The sequence below is a fragment of the Nestor notabilis genome, unplaced genomic scaffold (genome assembly GCF_000696875.1).
Source record: "Nestor notabilis isolate BGI_N333 unplaced genomic scaffold, ASM69687v1 scaffold16834, whole genome shotgun sequence".
Classification (NCBI taxonomy): domain Eukaryota; kingdom Metazoa; phylum Chordata; class Aves; order Psittaciformes; family Psittacidae; genus Nestor; species Nestor notabilis.
In genome coordinates this window covers 55,745-79,960 of record NW_009926215.1, presented here as the reverse complement: position 1 = coordinate 79,960, position 24,216 = coordinate 55,745, and the positions used below count along the sequence as shown (strand labels likewise).

The 24,216-nt window shown below is 52.5% G+C and overlaps 1 protein-coding gene across 1 annotated transcript in view; it reads left to right on the top strand.

Annotated features, from left to right (window-relative positions):
• The window catches only part of CDH22 (cadherin 22, type 2), a 51,753-nt gene that overhangs the window by 5,986 nt on the left and 21,551 nt on the right, over positions 1 to 24,216 (top strand). The window contains 4 exon segments of the mRNA XM_010013435.1: positions 8,606 to 8,725; positions 19,023 to 19,190; positions 19,716 to 19,903; positions 20,691 to 20,944. Of these exon segments, the coding sequence (XP_010011737.1) occupies positions 8,606 to 8,725; positions 19,023 to 19,190; positions 19,716 to 19,903; positions 20,691 to 20,944 (730 nt within the window).

Below are 24,216 nucleotides of genomic sequence, written 5' to 3'. Positions count from 1 at the left end.
GACCGATACCCAGCCCGACCCGAGCAGCGATCTGGCCTTCCGGGTAACTCCCCCCAGTTTCTATACTGGGCATGACGTGCTGTGGTATGGAATACCCCTTTGGCCAGTTGGGGGGGAGGTGGCGGGGGAGACCGGCTGAGCCGTTGCACGACAGTGGTGCAGATCAGCTGGAGTGGTGTTTCTCCCTCTCTGGCTGCCTGTGCCCCAGCCCCTCCTCAGGCCATCCTCTGTATGCAGCTTTGCTGTTGTCCAGAGCCCTGCTGCAGCTCAGCCATTCCCTTGTGCATCCCCATTCAGCACTGCCAAGTCCCTCTTGCCTGGCCTCTTGCCTTCCTCTGAGGACTCAGGAGTCTTTGGCTGAGGTTGGGGAATTCACGTCCCTGTAACAGAAGTGTGGCTTCCCCACGTTACTGTCCCCTTGCCCCCATCCCCTTGCCACCAGCATGTTTAAGTCCACTGGTGACCAGTGTTGCTGAACTACTGAGGGCCAGGCTCGTACACGAGCCACGAGGCTGTACAAGTCCCTTCCCCCATGCGTGGCAGAGCAGGGCAGTGAGCTCTGTGCTCACCTCAGTGTCCGGAGGGCTACAGGGTGATGTATGAGCTGCTGCATTGCTGCCCTTGCTCTCTCTGCTGGCCTGGTGGTGGGTTCCTGTGCTGCTGAGCACAGCTCAAGTGCAGGGAGACTGGCTGGCTTGCTGCGCTGCCCAGCATGTCACACCATTCCCCATCCACATCAGGTGATCCGTTATCCCCCACTGACTGGCTGGAGCGTGTGTCAGCATTCCCTGCAGACAGGGAACTATAAATCACTGTTCTCCAAAGGCTGCATGGAGGTAGAAGAAAGCTTGCAAAAGGCTAACTGACATCAAAGATAAGGCAGGTCCCCAGCACTCAGCAAGGGATGAGTCAGTGAGGGGAGAGTGGCAGTGCCGGGAAGGCAGACGAGGAGGAGGGGGAAGACAAGTAGTGCCTGGAGGTGGGGCTGGGGCAGCCGGGCTGAGCTGCATGAGGGGCTCTGCAGTTGGGTGTACCTGCTGGGTCCCGCTGTGCTTGGGCAGGCAGGTCTGGCTGAGGAGGCATCCTGGGAGCAGAGTGCAGGGGATGGTGCTCTGGCTCTCCGTGGTTGATGTGCAGCATATTGTCAGATGTGTGGCCTCCAGGAGATTACAGATGTGCAGAAATTGCCCACACCGGAGGAGCTGCTACTGCCTGGATTTCAGTTGACAGATGGAGAACAATCTCTCCTGAGGCATCCCGAGCCCTCCTTCCTCTTCCATTTACCTGCATAATCCTTTCCCAAGTCAGAGTGACTTCTTGAACTACAGCCATGTGCTCCTGGAGAAATGAAAGACAGCATGTGGGCAGCAAAGCAGGAGGCATCCTGTTTCTAAAGGGAAGAAAGAAATTAAATTAATCTATTTTGCTTGAACAACATTTAAAAAGGAAGGAATTCTCAACTCTGAGTATTAGACAAGGATCCCAGTTCTTTGAAAATCATGAACAATTATGGAGCTGCCTGATCAGACCGATGTGAACAAGACGTTTCAAAGGAGACAGTTTCTATGCGAAATTGGAGATCAGAGGGAGAAAGAAACACGGTTTCACAACATGAAAGAAGGTGATTCCTGCAAATTAAAATACTTGGAAGTTAAAAGTAAAGAGAAGTGCAGTGAGCAGCATGGGCTGTGCTACCAAGCGGTATGCTCAGACAGGGGAGCTGAAGCCTGTTCTGCTTTCCAGGCTGATGCCTGTCTGCCCATGGCAAACTTGGAGCTTTCTATCGCCTGGCCACCTCAGGGAGTGTAAGGGCTCCTCTGTAGCAGCTCAGCCCTGGAGATGGCCCAGCCAACAGTGTAGGGAGAGCTTCACGCAGCATCGCATGGTGCTACCACGTGGTCCCCTGCAGTATGAATGCAGAGCCTAGAGGGTACCCACATGCTGCTGCTGCAAGTCCCCAGCTCTCTCCCAGTTCTCCCTTGGCTTAGCAGTGATTTGCCCAGGAATAGGTAGCACAAAAGACAGGATGGAGACATCCTGCAAAAGCATAAATAAGGAAGCTTGGGAAGAGTGAATGGGGAACATGCCTTGCTGAATGTGGATGGAGGTGATCTTCTGTACTGGCCAAGGAAGGCTGGGCAGCTCAGGCAGAGCTTGGATTGATTATTAATGCATTAAGATCAAGGTCAAAGCCTGGGGACCTGCCTGATCTCTGCTCCATTTGGGTACAGATGGTTTCCTGATCTTTGCTGGGGAAGTGGCTGGAATGGGGCTAGCCCAGTGGCCAGAGCTACTCCCCAGCTTGGACCTTGTTTGTAGGGAGCTGTTCATTCCCTGTGTCTGCTGCTCTGACAGCCTTTGGTCTGTGGTCAGGCCTGAAAAGTGAAGATTGATCTCTTCCTTCCTCCTCCTGTGCTCCTGTCTTCCCAGACCTCACAGGGTTTGTGCTTGGGGCTGCCCAAGTGAGTGGTTTTCCTTCTAACTCATGGCAGCTATCAGCCACAGCTCTCCATTCCCTGCCAAAAGCATAGTCCCAGCTCCCAGAGGTGGTACTTTCCTGGGGCATAAAGAGGAATAAAACAACTACGGTCAGATCTCAGGAATAGATCAAAGGACATTATTTGCATAATGAAGGAGTACTAATTGGGAGGGAAAGTCATCTGATTTCCTAGTGTCTAAGAGGGAATAACAGATGAGAGAACCACACAAATTCTCACCGAGTAGCTGTGAGTGCTTTGCACCACACCTGCCCCTTGCTATGCGCTGGGGCCAGGGCAGCACGTTTGGCAGGGACAGCAGATGTGCTGCTTGAGACTATTAGAGTAAGTCAGGGCAGACTAAAGGCCTCTTTGTACCAAGATCTTGTCTTGATGGTGGCCAAAATGGATGCTTACGGAGGAGGAGGAACAGCACGCAGCATCTGTGTGCTCTGTGCATCTTAATACTTGCCCAGCCAGCAACCAGCTTCAGCTTGGGAATTTCTTCAGCTGTGGGTGGTTTCCATGGGTTTAACCAGCTTCAGTGTCTGCCTTCCATGAACTCATCCAGACCCACTGTAAACCTCTGCAAAGAGCAAGGAAAAGGTATCGAATGCTGCTGTTGGGGTGCAGAGGAGGCAGGTTTGACCTGAGGCTGCAGGGAGGCAGCTGGAGCTGCAGCAGGGCAGCAGGCTTGCTGTGCTCAGCCTCCCACATGGAGCACACACAGGCACCAGCCCAAATCCAGCACAAAGTGCCTCCTGCGAGACATCACTGGTGGTTGCACAGAGTGGTGCTGCAGCCAGGAGCTCATTTATGGGCTGTTCGGGGCCCATGCAGAACCCGGAGTGAGGGATGTGCTAGGAGATGTGCATCGTTTCACCAGAACATCACTCCTCCCTTGGGGCATTTTGCTCTCCTTATTTCTCTGTATAGCACCAAGTCCAGATTAGAGATGATTTGGCTGTACAGACAGAAACTTGGGGTCAAGCCCTGGCTCTAGCACAAAGCTGGCTGAATGAAGAAGTGATTATTGTGAAGAGAAATTGTTCAATCTCCACAGTGCAGCCAGAACACTGGCAGGCACCTGAGCTTTTTTCTTTTCTTGATAGACAGTGCTCAGAACTCTTGTGTGCATCTGTGAGCTGCCGGGGCAGGAAGGAGTTGGAGCTAGGGCTTGCCCTGCCTGTTGGTCCTCAGTGAAGACCCCTTCCCCTCCTGCACTGCACTTGGTCAGGGGTTTGTTCCCTAAGACACTGCATTCACCTGCTTGATGCCAGGGCTGGAGTCCCTTGAGCAATGGGTTTCTCTGGACAGACACCCCAAAGGAAATTTCCATAGTTGTGTGTTTTAGGAGTTCCACCACAGCCAGGTTAGCTGTCTCCAGCTTGTCCTGCGGGGCTTGAGGGCTCTGCAGAATCTCCTCTGGGTCTGATTTGGCTTTTTACCAAGTCAGGATGTTCCTGAGATTGCAAGAAACTCACTTCTGCTCCAGTAATTTTTAAGCTGCCCTGGTTTATTTTGTTCCCTGATGTCCTGCTGGCTTGTTTCTGGGGTGCATGTACTGCATGTACGGAGGCAAGACAGAAGCTGTAAATTGCGTTGTTTATATAATCTCAGCTGCCTCTGGCCCCCACAGCAACCAGGTTTCCTGAGACCCAAGTGCTGCATTCGGGCACCTGTCCAGCATGTGTGGCTTTGCATGACAAAGCACTCCTCTCGGGGTCCTTTTTATTCTGCAGGGCTGAAATGACCATGTGCTCTCCTGGAACTAGCTGGACCTGCATGGAAAGGTTCTCTAAGCATGGGTAGAGCTGTCCTTTGGGCTCTTTCTGAGCTAGAGGTGCAGGCTGTAGCCCTGGAGCTGGTCTGGGGAGCAGCTGCAGCTCCTGCCCCCACCAGGGAAGGGGTGGAGGTCTGTGGTGAGGAGGGGTGGTCAAACTTAGCAAGTGTTGGCTTTTCCTGCTACCTGCTTGCCTCTTTGTAGGCTTGGAGTGCTTCTGTCCCTGGGGAAGTGATGGATTCCAACCACTTGCTTGTGAATTCAACGCAGGGCCTCTTTACTCTTGGATGTGCCATCTATCAGCATTTAGCTAAACGTGCTTGGAGCAAGTGACACAGCAAGAGGTCTGGAGCCATCAGCCTCCTGTGTTCAGGTGAATGGCTGAAACTGCCGCAGAGGCTCCGGGTCCTGCAGGGAAGGTGGTGATGGACACAAGAACAGGTCGGCATTAGTATTTCAAAGGGGCTCTGCCCCTGTACATCCAAGCCAGCGCGCTTGGTGCCTCTCTGCTGCATGCGGGGCTGCCCCAGGACTGTGCTGTGGTAAATGGCTCCTCGATCCCAGCAGCTCCTGGGGCAGTGCTGGGCGCCTTTTCCTCTGGGAGAAAACAGTTTGATCTGTTGCGTCAGATCGCACCTTTTGCAGCAGGAGAGTGAGAGATGGACTCCGAGTTGTTAATCTTTATGCAAAATTGATGGTTTCCTCTCATTCTGTGGGGTGAACTGGCCAGGGGAGGAGCTGAGGTCTCGTTTTAGATGTCTAAGTATCTCTCTGGATATGAGTTCAGGCTTTCTGGTTATGGGAGGTGGGTTATGCAGTACATGATGGATGTTTAGGTTTTATTTGTCATATCTTTTATGGCTAAGGTAAATGCCAGAGAACTAAATAAAAGTCGTACATGCTGTACTTGCTGTGGGCAGTGCTATGCTTAGAGCAGGGGTGGGAGCCAGTGTTACTAGGCTCGTCTCCACAGGAAGGAGGGGATCAGGATAAACTGGAATTCAAGACCTTTGTTCTTCACATTGAAAGAGAGGGGGAGGGAGGAAGGAGTGGAAAAGGGATAAACGTGGGTTAAGAGAGAATGCTGGGAAGCTGGACTCCTAGATTCCTGTTATACTATAGGTGACCTTCAGCAGGCTGCATTGCACCTTCACAGACTAGAAGTTAAGGCACAAGGTGGGGTAACTACCTGTTGCTGTTGCTCATCTGCTAATGAGATGTTGTGAGAGTAGGTGGGGATGGGCAGAGCCTTCATCACCTTCAGGGCTGCTGGCTTCAGCCAAAGGGCAGTTTGCTGTGATCCTGCTGCCTCCAGCTGAGGGTGTCTTGCTGTGCCCTCTTCATGCTGTGTGGTTTCCCCTCGCACTAGAGTGGAAAGTGCTGGCCTCAGACATGGGGCTCACGCCTGGGACCTGGAGACTGGATCTGCTGCTCCACAGCCCTGCTGCTCCAGTGCTTTGGAGTGCCCAGCAGCCAGAGGCAGCCCCATGGGCTGCCAGCCTTCTGTGGAAAACTTGAGATGAGAACCTACCTGGCTTGTCCAGGGCATGGCTTAAAACAACCAAACCTCACCTCCAGGTGGGCAGGGATCCTATCTGCCATTGGGTTCTGCACTGCTGCAGTTTGCAGTGTTCAGGGAGTTAATGGAACACGTGGAGGATAACTGTTTGATGTCTGAGTTAGTATGGGAATGATGCAATTGAGTGAATTCATCTGGGGAGAAGCAGCATGAGATGCAGAGCCTGCTGTTAAACTTTTAGTAATCCCCTCCTTAATGATCACCTGTGGGGTGACAGCACTGAGATGGCTGGGATAGAGGTTTGTGGCACAGTCCTTGGAGCACCTGCTCTGTCCGCATGCGTGAGTCCTGGTGCAGGTTATACTGTGTGCAGGGCAAGTGCAGGCGAAGAACTCTGATGGGCTCATGTACATGTGGGTAAGCTTGGATCTCCTAACCCTTGCCTCTGAGGTGCCCAGGCAAGAGCAAGTGGTTCTTGGAGCATGGGGTGTTTGTGCAAGGTTCTGCCTGTGGTGACGACGGGTGCAGGAGCTGCTGTGGGCACTGAGCACGGACTCCAGCTGGTTGCTGCCAGGCTGGGCACAGCAGGAGCCCTTCCTGTTGCCAGGGGCAGATGGTGATTTTTGTGATTCTCAGACTTTGGCACCCCCCGTGTCTCCAGCAGGGCTTCCCCACTACAGCGGGGAGAAGGTTGCTCGGGGACCCTGCCGATCCCTTCCTTCTCCACTTCCTGATCAGAAACTTCCCAAGGGAACATGCCATGAGGGGCTGTGCAGTGGAGGTGCTGGTGTGGGGCTCATCTGCCTTGACTCAAGCCTGCTGAAGGAGTGGTGTGATGGCAGGCAGGGGAGGAGGAGGCAAGACAGACCCTTTCAAGGAAATGCAGCAATAGAATTTCTTTAACAGTTGTTGGCAAGACAGGGCAGCTAGTGTAGCTGTGGTGTAATCTGGATGTGCCTGGCAGGGATGCACCATAACTTCACTGAAGACAGCAAAGCGTAAATAAGTTGACTCAAACTAGCTTGTTGCTGAAGACTGATGAGGGGGATTCTCATGTTATCAGCAGAGCTGCAGCTCTGAGAAGATGAGAGAGAGGCCAGGGAGAGTGAAAAGCAACCATGGTAACTGCTCGTTTCCTTCAGTGAACACCCTTTCCAGGAGATCAGAAGCGAATGGGCTGGGGGGAGCACGTACATTCCAGCTGCTCACAGCAGCGCTGCAATCTCCACTGGACTCCTGCCTGAGTCCAGGCTGGGGTGGTGCAGAAGCACCCGGGCTGCCTGCAAGCCCTGAGCTTGTGGTCTCCTGACAGGGGAAGACAAAGGCCCAGGACTGGAGCTCCTCATCCTCCATCTGCATGGTTCCAGCTCCATTTCTGCCCACAGGGGCATGACTGCTTCTGACTTTGCGTGTACCTGTGGTGTTTGGGGAATGTAATGCGTCTAGATGCAGATCCTGACAACGAGCAGTATGCCTTGCTCTGGGTTATTCATGCCATGGGTCTAGCTAAGACCAGCCTCTGAGATTGTCTTTGCAGCATATGGATGGATGCACTGAAGAAGAGGTGGTTTTGTGGTCCAGAGTGTGGTACCTCTGATCCTCAGCTGGTTGCACAGCAGCCTTAGGAGGTGTGTGAGGCAGAGAAGAGCTGCTGGATGAAGCAGTGTGAGCTGTGAAATGCTCTCTCCTGGCCCCTTCAGTTTGGGCTGGTCTTGTGCCCTGGAGCCATCTCAGAAGCAAAACCTTCCTTTTGTCTGTAATCGCTGCTGGGGGATCTTGTCCATTACAAATTACCAGCTTCCCTGCCAGCCTTGTCAGCTCCTGGTCCTGGCAGTATCTTGCAGCAGGGAGTTTCCCAGTTGGTTTCATCTTTCCTATGAGCAGCTCCGGGCTCTTCCCATCCTGCACATCATCTCACCAGAGAGGTGACCAGTGCCAGCACTTGACCTCTAGGGCGGGGATGCTCTGAGGCAGGTGCTAGAGGCTGAACTGGGTAGCCTGTCACAGGTCTTTGGTCACACAATCTCCTTTCTCAGAGGTGTGTGTAGGTAGGATTAGGCTTCCCCTCCTTCCTCCCTTCTGCTGTCACTGTAGATCTCAGCCCCTTTGCTCCTGGCCCCGTTCTCATGTTCTGGGTCCTGCTTTTGTCAAATTGAACATGATGTCAAATTAAAGCCATCACAGGGACAGCTGGAGTGAAGCACCCAGTTTAATGAGGCAGCATTGAAAATCAATAACTTAATTGCAGACATTCGATGGACTTTTATCCAATTTGTAGTCCTCCTGCCCTGCTACGTGTAGAGCATGAGGACGTGGTGCTGTGTCTGGCTCTGGGCAAGTGAAAGCCTTTCGTCTCCCGTGGCTGTTGTCCCTTTACAGATGTGGTGCTGCAGTGTGGATCAGGCCCTGTGGGCTGGAGGTGACAGGGCCACTCAGTGGCGGCAGGAAAGGGGCAGCTGTGGTGATAACACCTCATCCCCAGCTCCTTCCCAGATGGTCCAGCAGAAGTCTGCTGGGAGAAAAGCTGCTGGCTGTTCAAACCAGCGATCTCCTTGAGAGCAGGTCCTGTCTAGACAGCAGCCCCTGCTCCATCCTGCCACTCTGCAGGACAAAAGGGGCATTTGCAGCAGTGTCTGAAGTGTGGCGCTGGGGCTTTTGAGGGGAGGCAATGCTGAGTTTGCACTCAGCTGGTCTTGTTTCCATCAGCATGTGTGAGTGATCAGTGCTGGCTTCTGCTCCGCCGTTCTGCCAGCTCCTAGCCCTGAGGTTCATGTTGCATTTCTCCGCTCCTCCCTGACATTGTTTTCCTCCTTGTCCCTGCTGCAGGCACCTCCGTGATGCAGGTGATGGCATCTGATGCTGATGACCCCACATATGGGAGCAGTGCCCGGGTAGTCTACAGTGTGTTGGAGGGTGAGCAGCACTTTACTGTGGACAGTAAAACAGGTGAGCGGCAGCACCCAGCTCAGGACACCAGACCGCGGCCGTGCGCCCTGCATGTGATGTGCACAGCCATGTGCCAGAACCCATGGCACGGGCATTACTGAGTGCTAAGAGCAAGCTGCAGAGTCCCGCAGGCTGCTGCCCGGCTGGGTGCAGTGGCTGCAGCCGGCAGCAGGGAAGACCTGCGGCTGCCAGGCCCGAGTGCCCTGCCTGCGCCTGCACTCGCCAGAGCTGCGCTGTGCCCAGAGCAGGACTGCACCCACAGGCACATCAAATCTCCGTGTGAAAGGTTTAAGTACTACCAGAGGGGCCCTACCAAAGGCCGCATCGTTATCACCAGGGCTTTGATTAAAGGTAACACTTTCAATTAAGGATCGGTTTATAAATGTTCTATTAATATTTAATGAAAGAACAGTAGAAGCCGCTCCATTCCTTAATAACTTATAACAGAGCCTGTTATAAAATGCCTCTGTAATAAATCTGTGGCAGATGATGCTCTGACATACTGGTTAGAGTAGACCATAACCAGGACATGTTGGGGTATATATTCTCCTTGCCTCCCAGGAGTGTGACTCTCATTACCCTTAATGGGAGCCTTGCAAGCTTTCTAAGAGAAGGCACTCAAATGCTAATAAGAGGTATTTAAGGCACAAAGCATGTAGTAAAGTACCCACAGTTTAATGAAAAATTGTCAAAGGACAAGCACTGCTGGGTAGCTGCAGCTCTTATTGGAAAGATGGACAGCAAAGTGTCCCCCGCCTGATTGACACAGACTGAGATCAACCCCTGGACTGAAGTGCCAAGTGTCTGTCAGGCTGACCTGAGTAATAGATGCCTAATAGATGTTTTGTAAGGCTTTTTTTATGTAAGTTACAGTGAAACTTGTTGGGAGGATAGTGTAAGGGGAGGGTATGTGAGTCTGAGTTTCTGCATCTGTGTGGAACCATGCACCTCCTGCAGCCAGTCTGGTGGCATGGGCAAGCCAGTCCCAGCCCTGTCAGTGCCACCAGCCCTGGCTACAGTGGGTGGAAGGCTCAAATTTGGGTGCTCCTAAGCACACCTGAGAGCAGAGCTGGGGCACAGGATGGAAGATGCATTGTCTGAACAGGCTGGTGCAGTGGCGAGAGCCCTCAAGAAGCAACCTGGGGCTGTACCCAGTGCTGGCCCAGAAGCTGCTGCACCTTGGCTTTCTTTGCTCCCGATTTGCTTTGGTTTGGGAGTGGGAGGATGGATGAACAATTGGCTAAACACTGAAAATTCAGGTGCGTGTGAGATCCTGTTAATCTGAGACAGCTTTGTGTGAATGGAAGCCTGGCTGCTAGAATGACGAGGGACCACTGGGAGCAAAATGCACAAGCTGGGACGTGCAGAGGCTCAGTTTTCTGCATCAACATTAATGCTCTGTATTAAGGCATAAACTAAAATGTGCCCTGTGGGACTATGGTGAGAATTAATGTCACCCTGGGAATCCAAGCTTCTTGATTCCTTGACTTTTTGTGTCTTAATTCTCAAGCTGTCTGTTTCGTGCACTGGGGGGTTGATTTACTGTTCTACTTGCTTGTGATTCATAAAAGCAAAACTGCTGACAGTCTGCAGAAGAGTCCTCAGCCCCTCTGGAGCACATCTGTTCCCAGAATATCTGCCTGTTAAAGCAGGTACCAGGGCTGACTCTTTGGTGATGTCTGAGCTAATATCACCTTTGGAGGCTGTTTGCCTGGGCTCCAGGGATGCAGCACACAGCTCTGCCCATGGCCTCGTGCCTGGCGTGAGCTGTGTGTCCCATGGGAGGCTGCTGGGGGCATAAGGGACAGGGCTGGTGCTGCTGGAGGGGACGTTTCATTGTGTGTCTCTGGTGCTGGCCAGAGTTAGCACATCCACCAAGCAAATCCCAGTCCTGCTCCCACTCTTGAAGAGGTTTTTAGTGCTCCACACCGGAATCCTGCTTGGACTGCCCTGGGTGGCCCGGCTTCTGCCCTCAGCATAAGATTTAATTACCCATAGCAGCAGCATAACTCTCAGAGCCACCATTGTTATTAATGGCCATAAAAAGAACCATAAAAACCTGGCATGTTACATTTCTTATAATTCATGGTAAGGAAGAACAATTTGTTTTCTCTTTTTGGTTTTGATCTCTCTCTCTGCCTCTTCTTGCAGGTCCATACATGCGTGTGCTCCCTTGCACACTGCCTAAGCCCCTGACTCCATCCAGCACTGAAGGAGTCTCATCCTTCCTTGCTTTTACAACCAGCTCTTTTTGCGCTGTCCTTCATAGCAAGGGTGCTGCACATACAAGCATGGTACAGGATATGGCTTGTGTGCAGGTTGCTTAGTTTGTCTCCTGTTCTTGGATGTGACTAGCTGTAGCATTCAGCTGTGATTTTGGATTTGATGGGACTTTCAAAGGCAGACCCAAACTGTCTGGACAAGGGGTAGTGGATTTAAACTTAAACAGGGGAAGTTTAGATTAGATCTAAGGAAGAAGTTCTTTACAGTGAGGGTGGTGAGGCACTGGAAGGGGTTGCACAAGGAAGTTGTGAATGATCCCACCTTGGCGGTGTTTGAGGCCAGGTTGGACAGAGCCTTGGGCGACATAGTTTAGTGTGTGGTGTCCCTGCTCACGGCAGGGGGGTGGGAACTAGATGATCTTGAGGTCCTTTCCAACCCTAACTATTCTATGATTCTATGGATGCCATGCTATGCCAGGTCTTACCACTCAGAAAGCCCTGAATTCCCATAGTGCCTGACATCTTTTTGGAGGGAGATGAGTAACTAAATGGCTTCATTAGAATAGTGGGATCTGCAGCATGGCATCTGCTGGTATCCACAAAGCTGTGGAGGATGACTGCGGTTTCTGCAGTGTTGAATGATAGTGAAGAAAAGGCACAGCTGATGCATATGAGCTTTTATTTTTCATATACACCAGCCACTCTCTCATGCTTTGAGAACTGTTCCAGACAGTGAAACAGCCTGTGGGTTTGTGTTGTGTACCACAAATGAGGTCCCAGAAGTTACCCTGCGCACATTGAAGGTCTAGACCTAGTGGGGAGCTTTGTATGCACAAACTTTGGCATGATTTTCTGTGCCAGCTATGAGAATATCCCCTAGGCTTCTTGCAAGAACCTGCAGGTATTTGTCATATTTCGGCTTTGTGCTGCCTTCCTCACTAATTCTCAGTTTGCCAGTAGCGTGCAGCTGATCTTTGCCTGTTTTTTGCAGCAGGAGAGCTGCATTGCACTGTTCTTGGCTGCCCTGTTGCTGCTGGAGGAGACTGTGCTTTTACAGCAGCCAGCACATGCATGTGCTTTGCTGCTTCTGTTAGGAGACAGCCAGTTCTGGTGGTGGTGGGTGCTGTTTCTGGTGCGGGCACTGTGGTGTGACTGCACAGAGCCATGTCTCCCTTGCAGCTCACTGCTGTGGCAGGCACAGGGCGGCCGGGAGCCCCAGCTCTGCCCCACAGGACGTGGGACAGGACGGTTAGTGCTAGTTCCTATTCTAGTTCCAGGAAGCCCGTCTTCACCAAGATCCTTCTAACTTACGCTTTTCAGATGCTGAGATGGGCACAGAGAGGATGTGACTTCTTGTGCATTCATATGTGAGAAATCCGTGTGCGCTTAAACTTGCAGGCCAGTATTTCATATTGCTTTATATCACCCTACACTTTCTGTACCTCTGCAGATTATTCACCCTTGTGGGGGCAGATCTCTTCTTTGGCAGGTGGCTGCACCTACTGCTCATCTCTGTTCCTGTGTTCTTTGTAATGCCCTTTCTCATCTCTGGGCAGCATGGAGGCTGGCTGCTGCCTGCAATCCCTGCTCACAGCCTCAGGAGCAAACCTGGAAATACTCCACACCCAGAAGGTCTTGTTCATCCCTTCACAGGGATATTGACTGTTACAGAACAATCACAGCAGGTAACATCACAGGCCTCATGATATTTGGTGCTTTCCTTAAAACCCAGCTTGTCAGTGTGGGAGAGTGCATGGGAATCTTGCTTTTTGCTGAAACTGTTCTTAAGATCTGTCATCCTCCTGTAGGCAAGGAAAAGGCAGAAGGACTCAGAAGGCTAATTGAAATGCAGTTTGGCATTTATGAGTACTTAAAACAGTGCCTGAATTCTAGAGCCTGTCTCCCGATTTGGAGACAGTGGGTGAGGGCTTAGAGGTACTTGTGCCAGGGAGAGCAGGACAAGAAGTACTGGCCTACTGGCATGAAGCTGATGGTTATTTGCAGTCATTAGTTGCTTCATTCTTGCCTGTCAGCCTTGCCCTGTTTGGAGACTGACCATAGCCCTTGTCCTAGGGTGGTGGGGGTAGACTGGGAGAAGAGCTGTTGCTGGGATCATGCTGCATGCTGAACTGGGCTGAGGAACTGTCGGATTTGCGGATGTGGTGGTGGGATGCGGAACATGTTTCTCTGCTGCTCTTGCCAGTGTGTTAAAAATGCTCCTTGGTGCCTGGAAACGTGTGTGTGTGTTTGTGTGCACTCATGGGTTTATGCAGGTCTGTGCCCATCACAGAAGTTTATTCAGCAGCGCAGTGCACAGGGACAAGGGATGGGTGATGAGAGGCTGTAGAGAAGCCATGCTTATTAAAAAGGATTACTCTTATTAGCAAGACTGAATGTTAACAGTCCTTCTCAGAGACTGGTGCAGGAACTTCAGTTTGTTTGGGACCAAACTGTATGTTTGGTCATCTTGAGGAAATTAAGGGGTATCTACCAATGTGCAGTGGGAATTAAACGATGAAGGATTTAGCTTAAAAGAAGGGGCAAAGGAAGGGTGAGTGTGCTGGCCCGTCCCTCAGAGCTCTGTGGGGGCCCTCCCTGGCTGCTGCCTCTACTGGCATGGGCAAGGCTGATTCCAGCCAGGAACAAGTGCCTCTTCTCTGTGCAGGGGCAGTAGCTCCCTAGGACCTATGGGGCACAGTGGTTTGAAAGGGTCTGGCCACCTGCTGTAAATGGTCCTGCATTAAGAAACCGGCAGGCTGCAGCATCCCTCAGCCTCAACAGTTGTGCAGTTCTGCAGCCCTTCCAATTAACTTTGCTGTTTAGTTTGGTGATGCTGATGTTCCTTTTCTGGATCTCAGCTCTGTACCTTATTTGCTGTAAAGTCGTGAGCCTCCTGAACCTTCCACCAACCAGGGCAGATGAAGTGCTGGTTCTTGGGGCTAAGACCCCACCGGCAGTGAGCTGCTCTCCTTCAGGATGTCTGCCTCAAGCAGCGCTCATGTCTTTGCAGATACAGTGGTATTTCTATGTCCCTGCAGGTGAGGGCACAGCTGAGGGTTCTCCGCTCTGTTTGGCAGGTGCCTTCCCACCCCTGTGCTGGGGCAGAGATCTGTTTGCTTTAACTGATGAGGCTGCTGGGAGGAGTGAATCTGGTTTATCCAGCTGAACAGGAGGGGATGGAGAAGCCAGATCCAGACTCTTCTTAGGCATGCACAATAAAAAGACACAAGAGGCAGGAAGAGAAAACTTGTCACCATGAAGGTGGCACTTCCACCTTTGGAGATACTCAAAACCCGACTGAACGTGGCCCTGAGTAATGTCATATGCCCTTGAGGACCATCTGCTTTGAGCTGTAGTTAGACCAGGGACCTCCTGAGAATACATCCTCTCCATGACTTTCTTGGTTTATGCCTAATTGTCCTGGGTTCATTTTTCCTCCTTCTCAGTAGCTGGTGCAGTGCTGTTTTTGACTTTCAGCCTGGGAACAACGCTGATCACACCGATGGTTTTAGTTGTTGCTCAGTAATGTTTACTGTGACCAAGGACTTTCTCAGTCTCATGCTCTGCCAGAGAGGAGGGGAAGCCGGGAGGAAGCAGAGACAGGACACCTGACCCAAACTGGCCAAAGGGCTATTCCACACCACAGCACGTCATGCCCAGTATAGAAACTGGGGGGAGTTACCCAGAAGGCCCAGATCGCTGCTCGGGTCGGGCTGGGTATCGGTCGGCGGGTGGTGAGCGGTTGTGTCCTTTTCCCTTGTTATTCCTCTTATCATTATTGTCTGTAGCAGTAGTGGTTTGTATTAGACCTTAGTTACTGGAGTGCTGTTATCTCAACCCGTGGGAGTTACATTCCTCCGATTCTCCTCCCCATCCCTCCGGGAGTTGGGGGGAAGAAGGAAGGGGGGGTGTGGGGTGTGAGTGAGCGAGTGGCTGCGTGGTTCCAAGTTGCTGGCTGGGCTTGAACCACGACAGCTTTGTAGCAGGAGCATGTTTCTCCTGACTGCCCTCAGCCGGAAGGGGCCTTTTCCAGAGGTTCTCTGAGGATGTGGACATCTGAGCTAGAAGTATCTGGGAGCAGAGCAAAGCCCATAATGATGGGGTTCCTGGAAGTCATTTGCCTGCTGAGTGCTTTGTCCTACTTTGGTTTTATTATCCAAAGAATGTCTGCAGTTTGAGCAGATTTGATGGTATTTATGTGGTGCTGTAAGTGTCCCCTTGCCTAGTAATTATACTGATTAATTTGGATCATGCTAGAAAGTCACACGTACCTTGTATGAGAGGGTATGCCACCATGTGTCTGTATTATTCAACTGTAACAGATGTGACAAGAGCTACGGACATGAGTCTGAGCTGGAGGTTGTTTTTGCTTTGTTAGCAGTGTCTGGGAAGGACAAAGTTTGGCAGTTTTACTGGCTAGAAAGAAGGTGAATCTTGGGAGATGTAAGAAGGGCTTTTCCCTTCGTACAGTGGTGGAGGTCCCTGCCTCTTGCGTCTCTGTGCCCGGAGGACAGGTCTGCCACCATCACTTGCTGCTGCTTTGCAGAGTCCTTGGGTTCAGGTTTTGGGAGCAGAAGCTATGCTGGCTCTAGGAGGTGGAACCAGGCGAGTTTGCTGCCGGTGAGTGTTTATGGCAGTACTCACAGTGTCATATTTAAGAAACTGGTGTGGAGTGTGTTTGGAGACCCTCATTTGTCAAGGCCGACAGCAAAGGACAAGGGGTACCTCAGCCTAAAAGACAAAATGAGCCAGCACTTGGGGTAGTACCTGGTGTGGCCCATGCAGCTTTAGGGGGAACAGCTTTCTTGGTGACAAACCCACTGGGGCTCTTGGAGGCATGGGGCATGGGGCAGTTCCTCCGTGTCAGACCTTGCTTTTCCAGGATGGACTGGGCAAGCAGCATCTTGGCAAGAGGTGGTTTCTGCTCGCAGCCTGCACCCTGGCCAAAGGCAAGGATTTTTTCTGCCTTGCACCACTAGAAGAACCGGAGCTGTTTGTCTGCCCTGCTCTGCACATGCCAAATGGCCTGGACTTGCCTCCTGCTGGGACAGGTGACCTTGGAGGTGTTCTGGGAAGCGCCTGAGCACTTTCCTCCATCTTGCATGGTGTATTATGAGCTATATCATTACGAGCAGCTCAGTTAAGTCATTACAGCCTTGGTGAATGCATGAGCTTTTTCTCTCTCATCCCAATTCATCACTATTGTGCTGACATGAATCATTTTCATTATAAAATGCTTCAGACCCTGTTAATTAACAGAATTGCTTAAATTTCAATGAGATAGTGCTTACCCAGAAATAATGGGTTTGCATTCATAGTGGAGTGACAGGAGAAGCCTGTATGCATAACCAGCTGAGGCCAGTCTTGGGCAGCCTGGGGTGCCCAGGCAAGGCCAGTCCTGCCTGAGCTCAGATGGAAGGTTGAGGTTCTTGCTGGGGCTTGTGCCTGTGGACACGATCATCTCTCCCTTGATGTGTTCCCTTGGTCCTTTGGATGATGTGGGGTGGGACTGTGGTTAAACAGCTTCCCCTGAACAGAACTGGGATAAAAAAGGAGCCAGCGCAGACCCTGGGCTCTGTCACAGGGTGAACACCTGCTGTCGTCCTGTGGAGGGGTTGGGATGCTCCCTACAGCAATTCCGCAGTGCTCCATGCTGTGTGCCAGAGGCTGAGCAAGAGACGGGCTGAGAGTGTGTGAACAGGCAGGTTCTGGAAGTGCTCAAGAGGTGATTGGTGAGGTGGAGCCCCTCCATTCATGTGGCTGAAGGCAGTGGGAGTCCAGGTAATTACAGACTGAAATGATGGAGGGACAAGGGAAGCTGGGTGAAATTGTGGGGGGGAATTGCAAGGATCTGAAACAGTGGTTATGTCTCTATAATAAATCCTAACAATGATAATCGTTGGGATAATTGCTAGTTTCAGGAAGCAAGGAGAGATAAATGTCTCCGAAACAGTGTTGCCAGCTCCTGCTGCACCTGCCATGTCATGCAAAGGGAAGGAAATTCCATCCTTCTTGCTTAGTGGCATTTCTGGCTGCTGTTGGGACACAGCATCAGTGGCTCCTGGGTGTGAGCTGCCCACTCGCAGCCATGGGCAGGAGTGCACAAGGTCACGCATGAATGGGAAGCGGCAGCAGCCGGCTGGCACCCAGCCACCTCTTGCCTCCTTGCAGCCTGCTGGCACCCAGCTCTGCTCTCCACTGTGCTCAGGCTGTGCTGGAGGTTTCCCCCAGTGTCTGCTTTGAGCCAGGCGGTTTGGGCGGCTGTGCTGCTCTGCCATCGCTTGCTTTGGGGACACCTCAGCAAATGCAACTTGCTGAGAGCAGGAGGATGATCCTCTGGCAAGGGAGGAGCAAAGTGTTCCCTCCGGCCGGCCCCCTCACTGGAGACCCGCACGGCACAGCCCGGCCACCGCAACCCCCTCCCGCGGCCTCGCTGGCACCAGGCAGGATTACTGGTGAAAGAAAGCAAAGATGGATTTTGCGGTTCGCAGCAGGAAGAGGTAAAGCTGGTAGTTAAACAGAAAAGCCTGGAAGAGAGAGCAATTAGAAAAACACAAACCAGCGTCTAAGTCTGTGGGAATGTTAAAAAACCGAGCTGGAGGGGATTTTAGGCTGATTCCTACTGTTCTGGGGTGCTGCTGGTACGTGAGGCTGGGAATGTGCCGCTAATAACCTTGTAGCCATGTCTGCACTCATGTGTGCCCCTGGTGCCACCTCAGGGCAGAGCCGTTTCTTTCATTCTCAGAATATTTCTTCTCTGCTTTGTTTCCGTGTAAATGAACCACTCCTGGGTGACGGCGACACGGGCAGTAGTAACTTCTGCTATTCACAGCATTTTCTGGGGTTTACTACCCTTCGTTTCTTGTTTTACATTCCTTTGCGTTTCAGTCCTGGTCATTTCCCCCAAGCCCATATGACTCCTGAAGACCTATAAACACTTTTTTAAGAGACTTCTATTCATAACGAGTACGAAGATACCACACATTTTGTTCAGCTTTACAGTCTCTAGAGCATTCTCTGGCACAGCATGAACATCATCTCTGGTCTTCTTAACGGAGGAGGACACTTGAAAATGAGGGGTTTTGCGCAGACAGACTTTTGGAAATGCAGTGCCCCAGTCAGACAGGGGGTCCCTGCAGACGTGCCACAGAAACCCATGAGATGGAGCTTGGGCAGGTTCTGTTCTGCAGCAAGCCTGGCTTCTGCTACAGCAGATAAGGGTAAGTGGCTGCTGCAGATTTGTGCCAAAGGGGTTTGTGACTCAGCCTGGGCTTTTACACAGCCCTTCTGTGCAAACCTTGAGGCTGGCTCCAGCGCAACCCCACATCGGGGTGAGTTCTCATGCTCCTATGCCTCTGATCCCACCAGTCCTTCACCAGCCTCCCTGAAGAGACAAACCTCCTCCGAGCTGGAGTTTAACCCTGCCAGAGCTACTGCAATGGAAGCAGCAGTAAGAACCTTTCATGCAGCACAGCTGGGAATCCGTTGCAAAGACCTGGTGGGTCAGGTTGGACCTGTGGCCATTCCTGGGCTCTAGGGGATTTTCAAGATGTTTCTGCCTGGCTGACAAGCCCCAGGCTTGTTCTTCTCTCCGGAGCCCTTCTCTTCCCTCAGTCAGCTTTTGCTTGCGTGATCTCTGCGAAGGCTGCAAAAGGTTTGCTCCCTTTTGCACTGGGGTCCAGCAGATGTTCTTTTTTGTCGCCAGCAATGTGTTCCTGTGGCAAAGGCAGCCAACACCACCTAGGGCTGTTAGGAAGAGCATCACCAGCAATGGAGAGAGGTCACCTGTCCCTTCTGCTCAGCCCTGGTGAGATGATCCAAGTGCTGTGCCTGGTTCTGGGCTGCCAGACTTAAGAGTCATGGGCAAACCAGGGTGAGTCCAGGGAAGGGCCATGAAGATTGGTGAAATATTGGAACATCTGGCATACGCAGAGAGGCTGGGAAATCCAGCTGATCCTGTTTAGAGCTGGGGCTTGGACGGGGTAATTTCCAGCAGCCCCTTCCAGCCTCACCCCATCTGTGTCTGCGGCTGCTCTGCCACCTGCCTGTGCTCACACTGTCCTGCTGGTTTCCAGGTGTGATCCGCACAGCCGTGGCTGACCTGGACCGTGAGACACAGGACCGGTATGAGGTGGTGATCCGTGCAACGGACATGGCGGGACAGTTGGGTGGCCTGTCTGGATCCACCACAGTTACCATCGTAGTCACCGATGTTAATGACAACCCGCCACGATTCCCGCAGAGTAAGTCCTGACAGTGGTGGGGGTGAGCACTGGTCCTGGTCCTGCCCGCTAGGGGTGGTGGAGCAGGAGCTCAGCTCCCAGTACAGCCTGGCACATATCTGCAGGGTCACCAGCCCGGCCACTCATGCTGCTTGCAGGCAGTGCCAAGGTCCTTGCCTGGGTCTGAATGTGTCCCTGCCTGGCAGTGTGATGGAGGGGCAGCTCCAGTGGTAAATCTTGCAGTAATAAAGCTTGCAAAGAATCAGAGAACACTGATTGCAGAGCGCTGTCCTTAGGGAGAAATCAGCCCTTACTTCACCCAGCACCTTGAAATATCAGTGCTCCTCAGTTATCTTCCCTCAGCCCTTGTTTTTGGCCGGGGTATGTGTTTCTCCATGTAGGGCATTCTGAACTATAGACACTGGTAGAGTTTGGGCAGCCCTTGTAGTCCAAGGGTGCCCCCAGGGAGGTGTGAAGGGCCGTGTCAGACTGGACAAGCGGGTTCAAAGGCAGAAGCAGTGACCCTGGTGTCTCTTTCTCCTCCAGAGATGTATCAGTTCAGCATTGTTGAAACTGCCCCCGTGGGCACGGCCATTGGGAGGGTGAAGGCGGAGGACTCGGACATCGGTGAGAACACGGATATGACTTACCAGGTGAAGGATGAGGAAGGAGTGGAGATGTTCAAAGTCACCACGGACAGCAATACCCAAGAGGCTATCATCACAGTACAGAAGGTGAGAGATGAGGAAAGCTGGCTGGGTATGGAGAGCACAGATCTCTAGGAGGGCCCTTTCCTTTGGGGTCTCCGGCTGCTGCGTTTGAGTTGAAACGAATGCTCCTCTCTCTGCTCTAGCAGTAGCAGTTGAATTTTTGTGCCTGCGGGTGCAGAGACAGACCTGCCTCTGTTCTGCCTGGATGGCAAAGTGCAGACCTATGCCTGGGAGGAAAGGCTGAACAGAAGCAGCAGGGCAGTGCCTGCTGGAGACTGCCCAGGGCTCCCGGGGTGGCAGCAGAGGGAGCCCTGCATAGGTGAAGCTCTGTGTGGGGCTATGGAGAGGAGTGCTGACAGCGGTCCCTGATACCATCTGCAAGGGGAGAAATATGCCCACCCAATTCCTACCCTGAGCTACAGCACTTTGACTGTCTCTGCTTTTGGTGGCAAAACCGATCAAGCAAACACTTGATGCAGGCAAGGAAGAATGATTGTTCACCAAGGCCACTGCTTTCAGCTCGCATCCCCTGGGGAAATAATAGCAGGGTGATTAATGACCAAAACCCCCTCACAGCACACACTGTGCTGTCTTCCCAGTGAATCCTGGCTGCCTGCAGCCTGGACACTGTGCTGAGGGGAGCAGGCTGGAGGCTTCCTCCTGCCCCCTCGGCATGGGCACTGCTGGCAGGAGGGCACAGCGGGAGTTCTGGCTTGGGAAGTGGGTGGCTTTGGTGCTGTCCCCAGTGTCTCTAGTGGTGGAAGGGGCACCCCTCAGGCTGGGTATGGCTAACTCCCTCCTGTTGTCCCAGCCTCTCGACTATGAGTCGAAAAAGGTACACACCGTTGTGCTGGAGGCCCTCAACAAGTTCGTGGACCCGCGCTTCGTGGACCTGGGCACCTTCCGCGACCAGACTATCGTGCGGGTCTCGGTGCTGGACGTTGATGAGCCCCCCGAGTTCCGGCCCCCCTCCGATCTGATGGAGGTCCAGGAGGACGTACACGTTGGCTCCGTTGTGGGGGTGGTCACTGCCCTGGACCCAGACACCGCAAATCGCCCCATCCGGTAAAGCAGCCACCTAAACCCCAGTGGGCACGGGGTGACCTGCCAGGGACACCCATGGCCTGGGGGCAGAGGGAGGTGATGGCGGGGGGGTGCAGTGTGGGTGACAAGTGACAAGGGCTGCACGCGTGGCCGAGCATGCAAGTGTCCTGAGGAACAGGCATTGGCAGGTGAGTGGCAGCCTGTGCGCAGTGAGAGCAGCCATCTCGCAGGTGACAGGTACATCACTGCCAGTGATGGGTTTGTGAGCGGCAAGGGAGCGTCAGGGAGGGTGGCAGGGGGGCGACAGCACGTTCTTGCTGCTGACACTGAGGTGTCTGCAGTGGGTGCCTGACGTAGCCAGGGGAGGAAATAGCAATGGCAGGAGGCAGTAATGGAGGGTGACAAATGAGGTGAGGCTTGGGAGGTGCAGAGCCACAGCTTGGCTGTGTGTGCGTGTGTGCACATGTGCACAGGGATCAAAGATCAGAGGAGTTTATATTTAGGCAGGGGACATAATCCAGGCAGCAGTTTATCAGCACAGGACATTTCCCATTTCCATTTAATTTGTGACTAAAGAGATTGTTACCTTGTTAAATTGCTGTTACCTGAGGCACAAAGCAGCTTCTGGCTCTGCCAACTGGCCTGAGTCATGAGCAGTTGGGTTGGAAAACTGGTGTTCAGAGAACACCCTCAATGTGTGGAAAGCGTCGCCGGAGCGTGTGTTCTCATGCCAGCGGTGCAGCTGCGGGCGCGCTGTGACAGCCGCACGCTTCAAAGGAGCAGCAGTGGCTTTGCCTTAGAGACTCTGCAGAGAGCACAGCCCAGGCAGTGGCAAACTGGGATGCAGCAGGGACAGGGACATGGGATGAAGGAGGACATGGCCAGGCAGGGCCCAGTTACAGTACTGATCCCTTTCAGTGATGTCGCTGCATGGTTGCTTGGGGTGCTGAGCTTCAGTGCTGTGTAGCCATAGGGAACGCTCTGGTTCAAGGTGGGGTGAGGGGTATCTCTTGATCTTCATGGAAATTATGATTGAGATGTTTTATAAAGCTCAAAAAAGAACTTATACGTGGCAAGCTGCCATGTACAGATGCCTGGCACCTTGCAGAGAGTATTGTGCGTCAAAGCTGGGTGCTGAAAGTTGTCTTCAGGGTGAAAGTGAATGAAATTGGCCTTGGCATGCCAGGAACTATGTGTGTGTGTGTGCTGCAGCACTTTCAGTGGTCAGTGCTGTCTGTTGGATGTGTTCTCAAAGTACTTCTGCTCACCTTCTCATGTGGCTGCCCTCTTCAATCAGGCTACATGTCTGATTTCTTTGTGGCCCCCTCTGAGCACATGGCTGTTGGCTTGTGTTCTTCAGATGTGTGCAGTCTTTCTACACATCTGTGTGTGCATATGTGTGCATGTGCTTTTTCACATGACTATTTCTAGCAGTGCTACAGAACATAGATTTTATTTTCTGATCTGTAATTGTAGGAAAGGGGCCTTGGGGACAGAACTATTCATATTCTCGTTTTCTCTTGTTCTTTGTGCTGCTTCCCTGTGGAGCTTGTTGCATTGTTTGCAGACAGAACAAAAGAAAGTGGTGGAGGGAGGCTTTCCACTGCTGTGCAGAAGGTGATGGGGACTCAGAGCAGAGAGAAGCACACTCAAGTACTCCTTAGGAACAAGAGTGTTAGAGCCCAAAATTTGCTATGTGATTGTGTCTTTTATAGTGAGCTTAGTGCCAATGTCTCATGCTCAGGGCACAAGGGCCCAGCCAGCAGTACTCCCAGGCATCTGCTGCAGCTTGGGAATTGCACTGTGTTTTCCCTTGTCAGGCCTGATACATTCAAATATGTGTCCTCCCTCCAGCTATCCCCAGGCAAGTAGCTCAGCCTGCATCCCCCATGCTCCCCTGTGGCACTTGGTCTCTACCCGTCTACCTCTTCACTCCCCTCTGTTCTTGCTGTGCATCTCCTCACTCTGCTCTGTTCTTGCCATGCGTCTCCTTGCTCCCTTGCCTGCTTTCGCGAGCAGTGGCAGCTCCGTGCCTTGCAGTGCTCCCCTGTGCTTGCTGGGGTGCAGGTGGGTGACCCTCCTCTGTCATTTCAACATGGACTAAGCGGAGATGCAGGTTTATATCTGTCACACTGACATGGCAGCAGTGCAAGAAGAAGGTGCTGCTGGATCTCTCCTGCTTTCCTGCCCTCTGGCTAGCCCAGCAATTTAATAACATATTTTGCCATGTAGGTAGCTGTTCACAGCTTCAAGTGGTGCAGGAATATTGATGCAGGCATCCTGCAGCACCCTGCCAGGATGTGACACTAACCCGTCCGCAGGCGACGGCAGTAAGTCACCTCACATTTCAAGTGTGCTACTCCAAAGTACAGTCACAAGAAGTCAGCACTTGTACTTCACCTCTGATGCATTAGAGAGCAACCAGTCCTGGCAGCATGACCGGTATTTGATCCTTGGCTCCTTGAAGTTGGAACGAACCCTTTCAAGTCACTGCAATTCAGTGGATCCCTTTAACTTCCTGATCCTCATCTGCTAGATGTGGGAGCAAAGACGTGGCTGTGTTTCTGCAGTGGCTGCTGTCTCTTAGACTCTGGAGCATGAGTTGTCTCTGCCCTGTGAATAGGGGAGAGCCACAACCTTCTGTCTTGACAAGACACACTTCTCCCCCTGAGGCAGGAAAGAACAAGGATTGCCAAAGACAGCAGAGCAGAAATCGGCTCTGTCAGTGTTTCCAGGTCCTGCTGACACCAGGCTGCCAATAATGAGGTTTGGGAAGTATTTTTAGCCAAATTGGAAACGAGGTGCCCTTGGCTCTTTGTTTCCATCCCCAGGCCAGCACAGCAGGGCTATAGCTGCACCACCCAGACTGAAGCAGCTGCTGGAGGCACATTAGAGCCTGGGGCTCCCCTCCTGGTGATCTGCTTGTCCCACAAGGATGCAGACACTTGGTGTGAGAGCAGACCCCTTCCAGACAAGCCAGGCTTGTCCCTCAGACACTACTCGCTGCCCTCCCCAGCTGCATATGGGTGTGGAGCCCCTGGCAGCCACTTGCCCTGGTGGGAGGAGAGCTGGGGCTCAGGGTGTCCAGGGACCACCCCACTGCTCTGGGCACACAGCCCCAGCTTGTGGCTGCTCAGAGGGGGACATGCTCCCTGTGGCGCTGGTGCTGTGAAGCAGGGAGCAATGCAGAGGTGCTACATCCTGGGGCAACATGAAAATCCTCCATGGTACAGGCAGGAAATGCCTTTCTAAAGGGCTGGTCCTTTTTATTTTATTCCTCCTTGTTTGTTGCC